Below are 15,509 nucleotides of genomic sequence, written 5' to 3'. Positions count from 1 at the left end.
TGGGGAGAGTTTTAAGGTGCGGTGGGTTTTTTTCGCCCGGTGCAGTGCAGTCCGTTTATTCTGCACATCAAATCCCGAGTCTGAGTCTGAGTGCTTCTACTACAAGGGTAATGGTCATTAGAAGCGGAACTGCCTCAAATACTTGACGGATAAGAAGGATGGCAAAATGAACAAAGGTATATATATATATATATATATATATATATATATATATATATATATATATATATATATATATATATATATATATATATAGACACACACACACACACACACACACATCTGGGCTATTCTGTTACGCGTATTCTATTACCCTTTTTGAACTGATGGTTTTAGGTGGTTGTACTGATGTTTTTGAAGCGGTTGAACTAATGCTTTCAGTTGTGTTTAACAGATCGTCTTCTTTAGTTCAAAAACTTTTTGTAATTTTTTTGTCGGAACGTGGCGTGTAATATATCGTTGGAAAGCTCTTGACAACCATATTTCAAGTATATTGAACGTTTTTGCAAAATCATTATGGTTTAAGAGCAGTTTTGGAAAAATCGTTTTTTTCAAAACCGAAAACGTGAATCGTATTTTGGACTCAATTATCAAACGGTTTGTCGGAGTTGAGCAAATAAGATGGCGTTGGAAAGCTGGTGAAAATCCGCATCTTCCATATATGTATTGTTTTTTCTAATTCTATATGATTTAATAGTAATTTGAAAAACGGCGAAATTCTGGGCGAAACGTATTTTCATGATTTTTTGCAAACGGTTTGTCGGATTGACGCAAATGATACGGCGTTGGAAAGCTATGGAAAATGCACAACGTTTTTGTATAGAAATGTTTTTCTAATTCCTTATGGTTTAAAAACGAATACGAATACGGTCAAATTTGATTTTGAACACGATTTTTTTTAAAAGTTTGTCAAAATATGGCAAATAATATACCGTTGGATAGGTATCGAAAATGCAAAACTTAGTCATGCTGAACGTTTTCTCTACTTCGCAACCGTTTAAGAGTAATTTTGAATACGGCATGATGGATCCTGCTGTTTTCTCGTCTGAAAAACAGAGTAGTCGTACTTATATATGTGTATGTTTGTACTGAGCTTTTTTTAGAGTAATTTTGAATGGTTCCGAAAAAGGGTACTTGTACTGATGCTTGCGTGGGTTTGTAATAAGCATGTTTTCACTAATTAGACTTTGCTCTGTTTTTTGGATAATATTTTTCTCGTAAGTTTTCAACGGTTTACTGTAACGTCGCCCGTGTACTTGTATGGTTTGTATCATCGAACTGAATGATATTTTATTCAAAAAGAAAATGTGTTTGTTTTGTTTCTTTTTTTAACTCAACATTTTTTTGACAATGTTGTTCTGAACTTCTCTCATTTTACGACTTGTACTGAGGTACTTACTAAGCTGGATTTTCATGGAGTTTCTTTTTTTGCTTGAACTTTACAATTTGAATTTCCGCCATTTCTTTTATTCCAAATGGACCATCGTTTTTAACTCGTACTGAGGTACTTACTACGCCCGAACTGGGGTGGTTGTCGCGTGTCTCGGCGTGTTTTGAACTCGATGATATTTTTCATCAATTTATTGCCCATTTTTTTCATCACACTTGAGAGAGTGATTAATAGGTTTACTTTACTGGCAGTAACACATGAAATCCTCAGGCAATAATACATGAAGTACTAGGAACGTAAATTTTCATCGAGCACTTGAAAACATAAAACATTACATAAAGAGAAGCACCAAACATTACATAAATTTTTATCGAGCACTTGAAAACATAAAACATTACATAAATTCGCAATCGTTGATGAGTAATTTCGAATATGGTGAGACACGTCGTGTTGTTTTCCTGTCAAAAAATCAAAGTACTTGTACTGATATGTGGGTGCGTTTGTACTGATGTATTTTTCATAGAGTAATTTAGAAATGTTCCAAAAAGAGTACTTGCACTGATGTCCGTATGGTTTTGTACTGAGCGTGTTTTCACGAGAACTCCTTTTTTTCTTTCAAAAGAGTAGCAACATACACTTTTTTTTGACAAATATCTCCTCCTTTATTCATTGATCAAAATAGTGGTATCACCATCGCCGAACTTGCCTGGTTTATATCGTTGAACCGAATGACATTTTCTTAAAACAAAGAAAATGTTTTGTGTGTTTCTTTTTTTTCAACTTCAACAATGGTCTGGACTTCTCTCATTTTACATCTTGAACTTTTACCATTTTGAATCTCCGTGGGGCAAATAATATACATGCCCTCTAGAGTTTGTACTGATGTGAATCCTTTCAAACTTGCATGGCTTACATCATTGAATGGGCTGTATTCTTTTCACCACCAGGGCAAATAATATACATGCCCTCTAGAGTTTGTACTGATGTGTGAATCCTTTCAAACTTGCATGGCTTACATCATTGAATGGGCTGTATTCTTTTCACCACCACCATTGTTTTATCCATTTCTTTCCGAACTTGTGTGGCTTATATCATTGAACGGGCTGTAGGTGGATATGTACTAATGAAGCGACAAAAGAAGCACAATACACATGAACTGATAACAAAGTTGCACAGGACCTAACAACAAGAACACACATGAACTAACAACGATAACAAGTTTGCAGGCGACCTGACAACAAGAACACAAATGAATTTAAAACAAAAATATAAATGGTGACCAGCTCAGCGGCGTACTGCAGCATGCAGGAGCAGCAACCATAGTCAGCTCGTCGAGGCCGCCAATACGCAGGAGAGCATGGTAAGGGCAACAATAGAGGGGAAGCACCGTGGGGGTTGAGCCACAACTATGGTTGATGGCAAGCCGGCATGACACAACGAGCAGCTTGAGGACGAGTGGGCGGTGCACGACATGTCACTTTAGATGCGCCTGTTGGACTGATTTCCTTCTTCCATCTGGACGGATCAATTGCAGAACTTGCTATTAGAAACAGTAAAGATACAAAATAGTCGCGTGCTCAAACTTTGAAGTAAGATATGATTTCATGTCCTTATCCATTAATAAAATCATACTATGTACATTTGTAGAATACTTGCTCTCAGTACTAGTCATTCTACTTAGTTATCAAAAACGGTTGTGAATGCTGCATCCATTTTTCTCAAGAAAATGTAACATATAAGTTTTATACAGACAGAAATATGCACCCTCAAGAAAATGTAACATATAAGTTTTATACAAATAGAAATATGCACCAAAAGGTATACCCAAAATTCTAATTTACAGCATCAGAAGAAAAAATAATTTGATGCCAACCTAAGTGAGCACTGAAAGATGCAAAGCAGAGCCTTTTTTGAGAATTTGACTTTGGTACATGTTTTGCTCTACAAATTGATAAACCAAGAGACGGTACAGATGATCATTTCTCATGCTTAACCACAAACACATGTTTGTTCTATGGGAAGCTGGAAACATAAAAGGGAAATTGGACTTACGATGAGGAAGTAGATGTACTAAAAAGCATATGAAAGATGAACTAAAAAAGTTGAAGCTCCAGATCCTCATGACGAACTGGACCATACTGGAGTTGTGAATGGTGGTGAAGCTTCACATCCTTCATCGTCAACGAGCTCCTGCCATGAGCCAAAATCACAAACTTCAAACAATTTATAAAGGAAACAGTTCTTGAAATTGGGTTGAGCTTAAACGGTTCAGATTTTTGAACTCCTGCAGCAGCTATACTTGAACTTGCGCGACACATTTTTGAAAGCATCTGATGTTCAGAATATGCTATATGAAAAGAGGAAGGAGTAAAACACTAAGAGACATAGGCAAAAGAGAGAAAATCATAATGTATTAGCTAGGTGGTTGAACTGGCCACACCGCCGCACCATGTCGCCCAGCTCCTTCTCGATGGTCTGCTTCTTGTGATAGCCGACGAGCACCCTGGGCTTCACCATGAACCTGGTTAAAAGATATATGGGACTGGACCCTGTAGATTTAAACGAACTCTCACTAGAAGTAATTTTTGTACTTCCCTTGTAGTACTACATGGACTTGCTGTAAAATAGATGGACCATGTAATAATTTTGAAGTTAATTATATGATCATGTCAAGGAGCTCAAGTTGGACTGAAACTCACTCGATAATTGAAACAACTAGGGTGAGGGGTGGGATCCAGGGTGCTGCTGGCAATGAATGGCCAGGGGTGGTGGCATTGAACGGCCTGGAGTGGTGGCTGTGAACGGCCAGGGTGCTCCGGCAGCAGAGCCCCACCAGGAGATGGCGATGCAATTAAACTACTTTGCAATCAAAATTACAGCTGTAAGCTAGCAAGGATACTGTAGTTTTTTGTTTTGCAGTATGGTCATGGAGTCAAATCAGATCAAACATGCCAGGCATATAAAATTTGTTGTTTGATGTTACCATGAGCAGTGGTTACATAGTAAATTCAAAGAACAACAAAACATGGCAGCAACATCGTAGATAGTAGTAACGGCAATTCACTTGGAAGCATCTGCTACCAAAAATGTACTAGCAACGACAAATTCATTTGGAAGCAATCGCTATATATATGTGATTCCAAAAATGTTCCCCAACCTGTACTGAGGAGCTTCAGAGCATGTACTGATCTGTTATGTTTTAGCACATAGATTGTACTATTCATTATGGACTGTTGATATAAATACATATTGAACTTCTACACTAAAAGAAAATTCACTAGTAAATAACACTTCTCTTGAGCAATCAAATAAGTTTCACTAAAAGAAAATTCACTAAGAAAATGGCTATATCTCTGATGCAAACTTAATTTGAGCAGAAATGTTCATCTTTTGACACATCGAAACCACTAGCTACAGTTTTTTTTGCTTCCAATCATTAAACTGAGAAAAATTATGAGTTTTTTTGCTCCCAACCTCCTGCATATATATTCTCGAACTGATTTTTTCTGTCACTTGAACAGAGCAAAGAAAGCAGTAATTAAGGCATTCTTAGCCAGACTAGGCACCCCCCAAATCCCACACAACAAAGCATGTTATATGTATTTTTCACGACGCATAAGAATTAAACTGAACGGATTTTAGATATTGAACTGAACCTAAAGAAGAAACTGGACATCACGTGTACATTAGATTTTATTTGACAACACAGAAACATAAGAAAGAATGATTTTTAATTGACGGTACCAAATGCAACAAAGAGCAACCTACAGTAGCAATTTTTGAGCACATCCTCGTGAAGCCATCAATGATCAGAAATACAAATGCATCAATAATGGTTGCAACTTGCAAACCCATTGATAGTAGCAGCATTGCTGCAACTCAGGACAGCCGAGAAGTTGATGAACTGAAAGGCATTCAAAAGTTGAATTAAAAAAATCTCTTCACTTTAGGCATTATTTGGACATGATGGAGATTACCTAATGTAAGGACACGCGCAGAACCCTAAATATTGAACTTTTGGGGGAATATTATTTGAACTATGTTTTTGTAATTATATGTGCTAAATAGATCCCTGCAGCAACTATGGTCCAGATCGAATGATGCCCAAAAAGTAACTGTGAGTATACAAACAACACACAAAAAAACACTAACTGTAATGCAACAAACCATTTTTTGAACCCATTTGAACTCAAAGGGGAGCTCCTTTTTTCACCTGCAAGATGAATTGAAAAGGCACACTATGTTGGTCTGAAGAACCACTAGATGTCGAACTGAACATACGCAAGAAAAGGACAGACAACAGAAGTTGAACTCAAACCGAAACTGAACATGCGTGCGCTGATGTAGTGGCTCCAGGAGCTGGGCCAGCAGTAGGTGGCGAACGGCGGGTCTTCTTCGCGGGGCGTGCAGCCAGGAGGGAAGTGGCTCGAGGCGGGTGGTGGCGGAGGGAGGTGGCCGAAGGCTGAATGGCGGCGGAGGGAGGTGGCCGGAGGCTGAATGGTGGCGGAGGGAGGTGGCCCGAGGGGTGGCGGTGGAGGGAGGTGGACGGAGGAGCGATGCTGGTGGAGGGAAGGAGGCCGGAGGCGCGACGACTGGGGGAAGGTGGCCGGAGGCGCGGCGGCGACGGAGGGAGGTGGACGGAGGCGCGGCACGGCGGAGGGAGGAGGCCAGAGGCGCGGTGGCCGAGGAGGGTAGCCGGAGGCGCAGCGGCCGGGGGAAGATGGTCGGGGGCGCGGCGGCCGGGGAAGACGGGCGGAGGCGCGGCGGTCGGGGGATGGTGGCCGGAGGTGCGGCGGCCGGGGAAGGTGGTAGATGATGGCGCTCGGAGTCGGGGTTCGGTTGACCCGATCCAGATTTGGTGTGAGGGATTTTTTTCCTTTCCTGTTCGGCGTACCGGTTCGGAGAAACAGATCACGACCTATAAGGGATAGAGGATAACAAAATAATATTCCTTTACTAGTAACAAAAAGTATCAGCTATCAGTCCACAAAGAGCATCAACTATCAGTTCACAATAATATGAAACATCACAGGAACATAAAAACAATGTTTATTAGTTCACAAACCTATCAGTAATAGTAGTCCTGCGGCTCCAGTGCAGCCGCCATTGTTGGTTTTTCTTCTTAAAATACACACTGAACTGCTGTAACAAAAAGAGAAACTTTAAACCGCAAGTTTTAGCAAGATGAACCACCAGTCTACTAACCATAGAACTGAATGGATTTTCAATATTGAACTTTTTCTAATGCTGGGATTAAAGTTTGTAGCAGTAGTGCTCATGCCTATATGGGGCTCTCCCAGGACAAGCCCTTGTGTATAAAAAAGCTAGTGGTTTAAATTCAAAATGTGGACAATGCCACCACACATTTTATTAATATATATTCTCACCTTATCCTCCGGTGCCTGTTTTGTGTTATATGAAGATACAGAACATAAAGGGAATTGTACTTACGATTCGGAATTAGATGAACCAAATAGCAAACAAAAGATGGACTGAAAAACCTGAACTAGCTCAACCATTCTACTTTTTGACAATCTAATGCTCTGCAGATGAAGTGAACTTTTCGACACATATCTTTCGTTTGTAAACATACCCAACTCACACCCTCCTGGATATTGTGTTAAACTACTGTTACATTTTTTATGTGGTGAACTTTTTTGTAAAACAAACTGAGTACTGTTTTGTAATTTACAACAATACTTGACTGCTTTTTTTGTATGAATTGTTTTCTATAATGCACATTTGAACAATTCTTTTGTTTTCATTAACCAATTACATCAGACTTAATTTAGAGAATATACTGCTCGACAGAGACACGATGAACCTCCAAGAAAATTAGATTTATACTCCACTTATTCTCCAATGTCACTAGCCATCCTAACACAAAACAGAATTCGGGGGAAAAAATTCTTCTCTTTTCAGACATTAACACAAACACCTTACTGGCATAAAATATCTGCGACGAGAGCAGCTAGAGCCAAGGGGCGGTGACCTCGATTCGTGGCGACCCACGGCGCCAACGGCTGCAATTAGTAGAGGAAAAGGATGTGGAGAAGGGTGAGCTCTGCCCCAAGCTTGTAGTTGAAGGTCGCCACGGGTGGTGCAGGGGGGAGAGGTGCCCCGCGGCAGGGAGGACGGCCAGCGGCAGGAAGTCGAACGGCCCACTGTGTTGCTCGTGCAGCAGACAACAGTTCAGGGAGCGGCGGTGATGGAGGCCGAAAGGCATCGAGCCGGGGCACCGCACGCATTCATGGAGGTGTTGCGGCACAGCCTGGGCTTGGCGATGTCCGGGCGGCGACGGTAGGAACAGACCGCGGTGGCTTCTAGGGAGGGATCCGGGCGCAGCAGCGCTCTGGGGAGGAAGACGGGAGGTGGAGCACTGGGAAGGAAGCCTGACAGCGGCACACTAGGGAAGGAATAGGGCGGCGACGCGCTGGGAGGTATCCTGGCGGTGGCGCGCTGGGGAGGGAGCCGGGGGCGGTGGCGTGCTGGGCAGGGAGCCTAGCAGCGGCGAGCTTGGGAGGGAGCCAGGCGGCGGCGCGTTGGGGAGGGAGCCGGCCGGCGGCGGTGCGCTGGTGATGGAGCTATTTTTATACACAAGGGCTTTTCCGACCCTCTTCTCTGTGCCGGCCTCCTTATAGGGCCGAGGGTAACAGAATAATATTCTGTTACCGGTAACAAAATAGCCCTGTCCTATATATATATATATGTTATTGATGTGTTCCTTGCTAATGCTCGTAGTAGCACCTGGGTATTTGATACTGGTTCGATTGCTCATATTTGTAACTCGAAACAGGAGCTGTGGAATAAACGAAGATTGGCTACAGGCGAGGTGACGATCCGTGTCGGAAATGGTTCCAATGTTGATGTGGTCGCCGTCGGCATGCTGCCTCTACATCTACCTTCGGCGTTAGTTCTAGACCTCAATAATTGTTATTTGGTGCCAGTGTTGAGCATGAACATTATATCTGGATCTTGTTTAATGTGAAACGGTTATTCATTTAAGTCAAAGAATAATGGTTGTTCTATTTGTATGAGTAACACTTTTATGGTCATGCACCCTTAGTGAACGGTCTATTCTTGTTGAATCTTGATTGTAGTGATACACATATTCATAATATTGATGCCAAAAGATGCAAAGTTGATCACAGTGTGTGTAGGCCCTCCAGCTCCTTGTTTTCGGCACACACCGATCGATATACCTCTCTAGCCAGGCAAACCTACCACAAACACATGCTTTCCCTCTTCTCTTCTCACCGTCCATGCCCTCCTCCATCTAATACAGTTCCACGCATGTGCACACTCTCACCCCTCTTTTCATCGATCTCACACTCGCACACTCCCCCCCTCGATATAGTCGGCCTCTCACAACACCTCCTAGTCGCATCCCTCTCGCTCTATCCGTCTCTCTAGGCCTTATTTGCTTCTAACACATGCATGCATGTATACCTACCGATCTCCCTACATATAGCTAGGTCGACTATAACTCTTTTCCCCACGCACCGATCGATGTACGTGATCACTAGTTATGTCTCTCCCTATCTCCGACACACGATGATTGATCTTCCTATATAGTTACGTCTGCTTACCACAACTATATCGCCCCTAGCCATATCGCCCCCCTCATCATCCTTGCACGCCTCCCGACCCGTATCTCACACGCACATGCACAGACAGGCACACATTCCCTCTCTTATTGATATTTCAGTCGTACCCTCCATTTGTCTAGCAGGCCTCTCCCGCCATTTGTGAGAAGCAACTCGACCAGCAACCCTCCGACACTCTAGCTTTGTCTCTCTTCGAACCTTATTCCTCTGCTACACATATGCATGGATGCCAATCGATCTCCCTCAATATATAGCTAGGTCTCTCTCCTTATCCACACATATACCAGTCGATCTACTTTCTATAGTTAGGTCTCTGCCCACCCCCACCCCCCCGCACACCGATAGTCGAATGTCATAGGTAGGTATCCATGCCACAGATACAAAATGCACCTCTCCCCTCTCAGATTCCAGTAGGCCACCCACCCTATATCTTTGACGTGGGCAAACACAAATTCGATGGCACTCTTTGTCGATCGCGCACCCACACACTTCACCCCTCTCTTTGATTCTATCGATATCTCACGCCGATGATCCATCCACTCACTTCTCGTGGATCGCTCCCTCTCTATATTACATATCCATGCCTCTGTTTCACGCACATTGGATATGTTACATTTTTTTGTTTGAGATATCATCGACACATTGCCTCTGCTTTGCACAAACCATCTTTTTTGAGTAAAAAACCCATCTCTCTCACACACACCCACATACATGGGGTACCTGCACGTAGAGAAGAGTTGCACGCATGACACACATACTCATGTCTCTTTCCCGGCCACACCTGCGCGGGGACATAGTGGAGCTCACTTCTATACGAAAAGGCGGCCCACATGATAATTTGACGCGTGTAGCGGTTGTTTACTTGAAGGAGGGTCGTGTACCACGCGTACACGGAACAAAGTTTGACTTGACGTGTTAGTTTTGAATAAAGTTATATTCCTCAATGGCACATACAGAATATAAAATGATTGTTATCGAGAAAAAATAAATCCGCTCCACTATATACAATGGAGCCTGCCTGCCGGGGTTTGTCTCTCGTCACACTATCTCACACAAGGCGGCGGTGGCCCCTATCTCTCACTATTGGTCACTAATCCGGCCGCATCCCGTCTGCCGACAAAAAGGGATGATGTGCATCGTTTCTCCATTCACGGCGTCAAGGTAGCACGTCCTGATCTGCGGTACCCACTGTTCTCTCTGACCAAGCTCCGGCGCGGTAGGGCCTTCGCCACTTGCTCGCTACCACAGTATGGGCAGATCCTGCCCGTCACCGCCCTCCTAGTTACATCCCGACGACCCCCATGTACAACTTCCTCCCCTCCGGCCTTGCTCCACTACCCATCTTCCCACATCGCTGCATGTGGAAAATCTTGCATGTGGATCTTCCCTAGTTCTTTGCCCAAAACGTAGCTCGTCCGACATACTTCCATATTGCAATCTTGTTCTCACATTGTTTTAGATAAACAACCGTGCTGTTATCTTTCCTTAGGACAAGGAATATGCTTCTTTTTGTCGTTGTATGTGTCATCAACTATTATTGGCCAATAATTGTTTACTTTCTACCTCTTTTTTACAAACAAGGCTATCCATTTCACCTCGTTGCTATTGCGACCTTTTGGTGAACTGCACAAATCACTTTTTTCTTAAGAGTGCCTTGTGCAGTTCTACTAAAATGTCATACGGACAACGTCTCTACATTTCAGTGCGACTGCACAAAGGGAGATTGGTTTTGCTCTATCCTCCTCATCCAACTCCGATCCTAATCTTCTCCAACTATTTGCTTAATATTCTCCAACTAGTTAATCTTAAGAGAGACTGCAAAGGTGACCGGCTTCTATTTGTGTGTTTATTGTTTCATCAATAGTCCTCTACCATTGTAATCACACTTACTCAATATCTTTGGAACAGGGACGCTTAACTCTATTTTAGTGGAACTGCAGAAAATGGTCGGAATGTTGCATGCTCCTGGCAGCTACTTCTTTCCCAACATGCCTTGTTGATTTAGACAAAGCTGGAGGGAAGTTGCTGCCAATGAAAGCATGGATCAATTTTAATTTAACACCTTCTCACAACTTTGTCTTCAGTTGTGATGTAAATATTAGCTCTAATCTGCTAATCATTGAGATGCATGAGCAAGGAAGTTAGTTTTTTATTTTTTTCCGAAAGAGCATGGATGTTAGTTTCATTTCTAGTATTTGAATGATGTTGTAACGAGACAACCTTCCAGCTGGCAAGACGCACAAAACAAAAGATGGAAGCTTCAGAGCATTGTACAATTTCATGTCGCTGGAAAATTATTTGTATACGTCAATTATGTAAACAAATGTTGGAAGCTTGGTATAGCATTGCTAGACGCCATTCAACATGTGGGTCCATGTGCCATGCACCAAATTAGAGTGCACAACCGCATGGGAGACTCAGCCCGGTCATTGCGCTGCACTAATAGTGAGTAATGAGCAGTCAAATCATAAGCCCCACATTTCCCACTGTAAGTTGTTCGGAAGAAGCATCCATCAATACGCTCTTTGAATCCGCTCATACTAGTAGTATGTATAGGTGCAAAACCAAGTCCGCGTATGGTCTGTCGGTCAACGCGCTTCCTCTTGGTATATCGCTGACATGTGGGACCGGAGTGTCAGCAAACCAATCTCAATTGACGGCAAAATGGCCAACCCGCCGTGCCTTGGGAGAGATGGTGAGCGACTACACAGACGGGCTAGGTCTTGCATGGAGGCCAAGATATATTCGAGCATGGTTGATCGATGTCATCATTACATGTTCAATGTTTTTTAATAATACTATTGGGTTGCCGTTTTCCGCACTTCTCCCGAATAAATGTGTAGTTTATCAGAGATTAAAGTAAAATAAGAGTACAGACGCTCCACCATGCGGTTCCTAGTACCTATATACCAGTAGTACTATACTACTCATACTACTAAACCTTGCGCTTGGCTCTTCTCCTCTTCGAGAAGTCGAACAATGATGATACTACTGCACCGAATGAAGTACTGCATGTCCATCGCCTAGGCGAGGGTAGGTTGCACTAGTCAAAAGCTTCTCCTTGTCCTACGAGCCACCGCGCTTGAGATACTAGACGGAGAGGGCGTAAGCAAGCTTCAGCTTGTCCTGCAAGCTTCTCCTTGTTCTGCGAGTTGACAAGGGCACACCAAAGTAGTGCCAGTCCATACTGCCTCCTTTTTGGTTAATATGGCTTAATCTTTTTTGCGGGTAAATGAGTATAAGCATTCTTAGGACAATCAACCAAGAGACTGGTCACCAGGAAGTGAGGTACCCCACAAAAAAGGAAGTGAGGTGTTTCATCAAGCCAGCTCTTGGTCACATTCAAAGGGCAGCAAGCATGGTTCGCACAAAGATGCGCCACAAGGTTTGCTGACCTGTTTACATGATGAATAACAAAAAATATAAAATATTATTGAGCGCTCCTATTTCTAACAGGATAGGAGCCAGAATTAGGTGAGGATTGTGGCGATTGTTCCATGCAATCAACTTCCATTATCACATACGAGAACCCTCAAAGAGAAGCAAATGTGTTGAAGATTGCTTTATCATAGATTATAATAAAATAAGAGTGCAGACGCTCCACCATGCGTTTCAGAGTAGCACATGTATAGTAAGTACTGTACTAGTGTAATACTACTCGGAGCACTACTATAGTAAACTTTGCGCTTGGCTGTTCGCCTCTTCGGGAATTTGAACAATGATGGTACTAGTACAGTGTATGCTTCTGGCAATCTGACACCAAATTAATTGTTACACATCCACTGCCTGAGCGAGGGAGAGCTTGCATTAGTCAAAAGTTTCTCCTTTGTCCTGCGAGCCACCACGTGCAAGCTTCTCCTCGTTTTGCAAGTTGATGGGACACAACAAAGTAATGCTACTCCATACTTCCGGTTAATATGGCTTAATTTGAAACAAAGATAAATACACTGGATGTCACTGTATATTTGTAAAAATACGGTTAGTGGACTTCATAATACACTCATTGCAGGCAATATATACATTTTCCGGTGTTTATACGGTCACTAGCTCACCCTGGCTTAGTATGTGTGTGCATGCAAGTGTAGGTTGAGCACTTGAGTGTGACTGTATATGTTCCATCGTGTGCTCGGACATGCATGCATTAGGGCATCACGCGCGTTTTTGCTTGCATGTGTCTGTGTGACTATTGCATGCCTGCACGAGGTTATAGTCCCTCACATTCACATGTTCATAAGTCAATGCATTGTCAAAATGTTGCATGCAAGGTTTAATCATTCATTGTTCATGCATGCATTCCTGATATTAATACGTTGGTAAAGACAATTTCTTGAGGAAAACAAGCCCGTGAATTGAGTACAAAGGGGAGAAATAAACTAGGATAGAGGAAGTACTAGTAGTGAACCTGAAGGAGGGAGTAGGTATGTAAGAACATACAGTAACAAAATTTCTCTATGCGCATCCTGTCTATGTGTCATGTAAGAAAATAGAGATAAGTACAAGTGAGACTCGGGAACGGTCATAGATGTAGGGGGAGTACGTGCATGGGCCACTCAGGAGCAGTCAAATCACACAGTAAGTTAGTCGGACAAGCAACCATCATTTCAGTCTTCAATGACACGTACGCAATATAAAAAGGTTGATGTGGAGAGAAAAAGAAAACCGCTCCACTATATATACACACTAGCATGAGCCTAAGCTACAAGCCTGCTTGCTTGGGTTGCTTTCTTCACAAGCATAAAACGACGGTGGCCATGCTGCTGGACATAGATCCGGCCTGATCCCGCTGCCAGGGGAAGCAGACGATGTTCTGCATAGACGCGGTCGACAACAGTGAGGAAGAAAATCCACTATCGATGCGTGCCGACCGGGGGTCCCCGCAGTATGGGCTGATGCCGCCTCCCATCGGCCTTCTAGCTACACCCCGACGTCCCAGGTACAACTTCCTTTTGGAGCCGTCTTGCTCCACTATCGCAGCTCCCTGCGTAGCTCCATCCCCATGTGGCTCTTTATCTACTTCTATTGGCTTCTATTTGTGATGAGTTTATCTCACGAACTAGTGCCACTACTATTATTCTAATCACACTTCTTCCATATCTTTGCCAACAGCGATGCTCAGCTCAATTTTAGCGGAACTGGACAAAAGCATCGTATGATCCCAGGGTGCCAAGCTTCTTTCCTTCGACAGGTTCTACCTAGCCAGGAAATTAAATCATGTTTAGGGTTTAGGGTTTAAGTCGTAGAGATCCCATTAGTAGTTTTTTGTGTACACTCTTACAACTTTTTTCTTTAGTTGTGAAGTAAATATTGGCTATGATCTGTGAATCATTGAGATGCATCAGCATGCATGTTAATTTTCCTTTGTATTTGATGGACTGTTGTAACGGGGCAACCTTGGAGTCAGGATACATACATGAAACAAAATCTAAGAAAGCTTCGTACTCCCTTCGGTCCATTTTTGTATGTGTATAAGGCTACTCATAGTGGGGAGTATCTGTCACGCCCAATATGTGATACTATCCTAAAGAGACTCGAAGGTCCCACCAAGGATAGAACCGCATATTGAAACGCTTTTGCAAGGTGGATATCATTACATCAACATTACAAAATAGTTGGGGATACATACAAGAGGCATGGAATGCCACACGAATACAACAATACATCATACAAGAGATCAACATCCGACTACGGATGGAACACAAACAGAAACTCAAATGACATCCACCCTGCTAGCCCAGGCTGCCGACCTGGAACCTATCCCCTGATCGAAGAAGAAGCAGAAGAAGAACTCCAAAACAAGCAAACATCGCTCTCGCGTCATGATCATCGCATAACCTGTACATGCAACTGTTGTTGTAGTAATCTCTAAGCCACGAGGACTCAGCAATCCCATTACCATGGGTATCAAGACTAGCAAAGCTTAATGGGAAAGGAAGGGGTAAAGTGGTGAGGTTGCAGCAGCGGCTAAGCATATATGGTGGCTAACATACGCAAATGAGTGCGAGAAGAGAAGCAAACAGAACGGTCGAGAAGCTAGCAATGATCAAGAAGTGATCCTGAACTCCTACTTACGTCAAACATAACCCAAAACTGTGTTCACTTCCCGGACTCCGCCGAGAAGAGACCATCACGGCTACACACACGGTTGATGCGTTTTAATTCGAATCTGGTGTCAAGTTCTCTACAACCAGATATTAACAAATTCCCGTCTGCCACATAACCGCGGGCATGACTCTCGAAAGTTTATACCCTGCAGGGGTGTCCCAACTTAGCCCATCACAAGCTCTCACGGTCAACGAAGGATATTCCTTCTCCCAGGAAGACCCGATCAGTCTCGGAATCCCGGTTTACAAGACATTTCGACAATGGTAAAACAAGACCAGCAAAGCCGCCCGATGCGCCGACAATCCCGATAGGAGCTGCACATATCTCGTTCTCAGGGCAACACCGGATGAGACTAGCTACGAGTAAAACCAGACCCCAAGTTTCCCCGAGGTGGCCCCGCAGGCAGCTCG

General features: G+C 43.2%; 1 protein-coding gene across 1 annotated transcript in view; it reads right to left on the bottom strand.

Annotated features, from left to right (window-relative positions):
- Positions 1-2,484: 2,484 nt before the first annotated feature.
- Positions 2,485-15,509, bottom strand: part of LOC119350359 (pollen-specific leucine-rich repeat extensin-like protein 1) — a 183,980-nt gene continuing 170,955 nt past the window's right edge. Inside the window, exons 3-7 of the mRNA XM_037618231.1 lie at positions 5,709-6,271; positions 5,558-5,603; positions 3,839-3,939; positions 3,443-3,580; positions 2,485-2,905 (exon numbers count right to left, since the gene is read on the bottom strand). Of these exons, the coding sequence (XP_037474128.1) occupies positions 3,570-3,580; positions 3,839-3,939; positions 5,558-5,603; positions 5,709-6,271 (721 nt within the window). The 3' untranslated portion in view covers positions 2,485-2,905; positions 3,443-3,569. The remainder of the gene's footprint in view (positions 2,906-3,442; positions 3,581-3,838; positions 3,940-5,557; positions 5,604-5,708; positions 6,272-15,509) is intronic.

The sequence above is a fragment of the Triticum dicoccoides genome, chromosome 1B (genome assembly GCF_002162155.2).
Source record: "Triticum dicoccoides isolate Atlit2015 ecotype Zavitan chromosome 1B, WEW_v2.0, whole genome shotgun sequence".
Taxonomy (NCBI): domain Eukaryota; kingdom Viridiplantae; phylum Streptophyta; class Magnoliopsida; order Poales; family Poaceae; genus Triticum; species Triticum dicoccoides.
The sequence above is the reverse complement of the archived record's forward strand: the minus strand, read 5'-3'. Positions and strand labels throughout refer to the sequence as shown.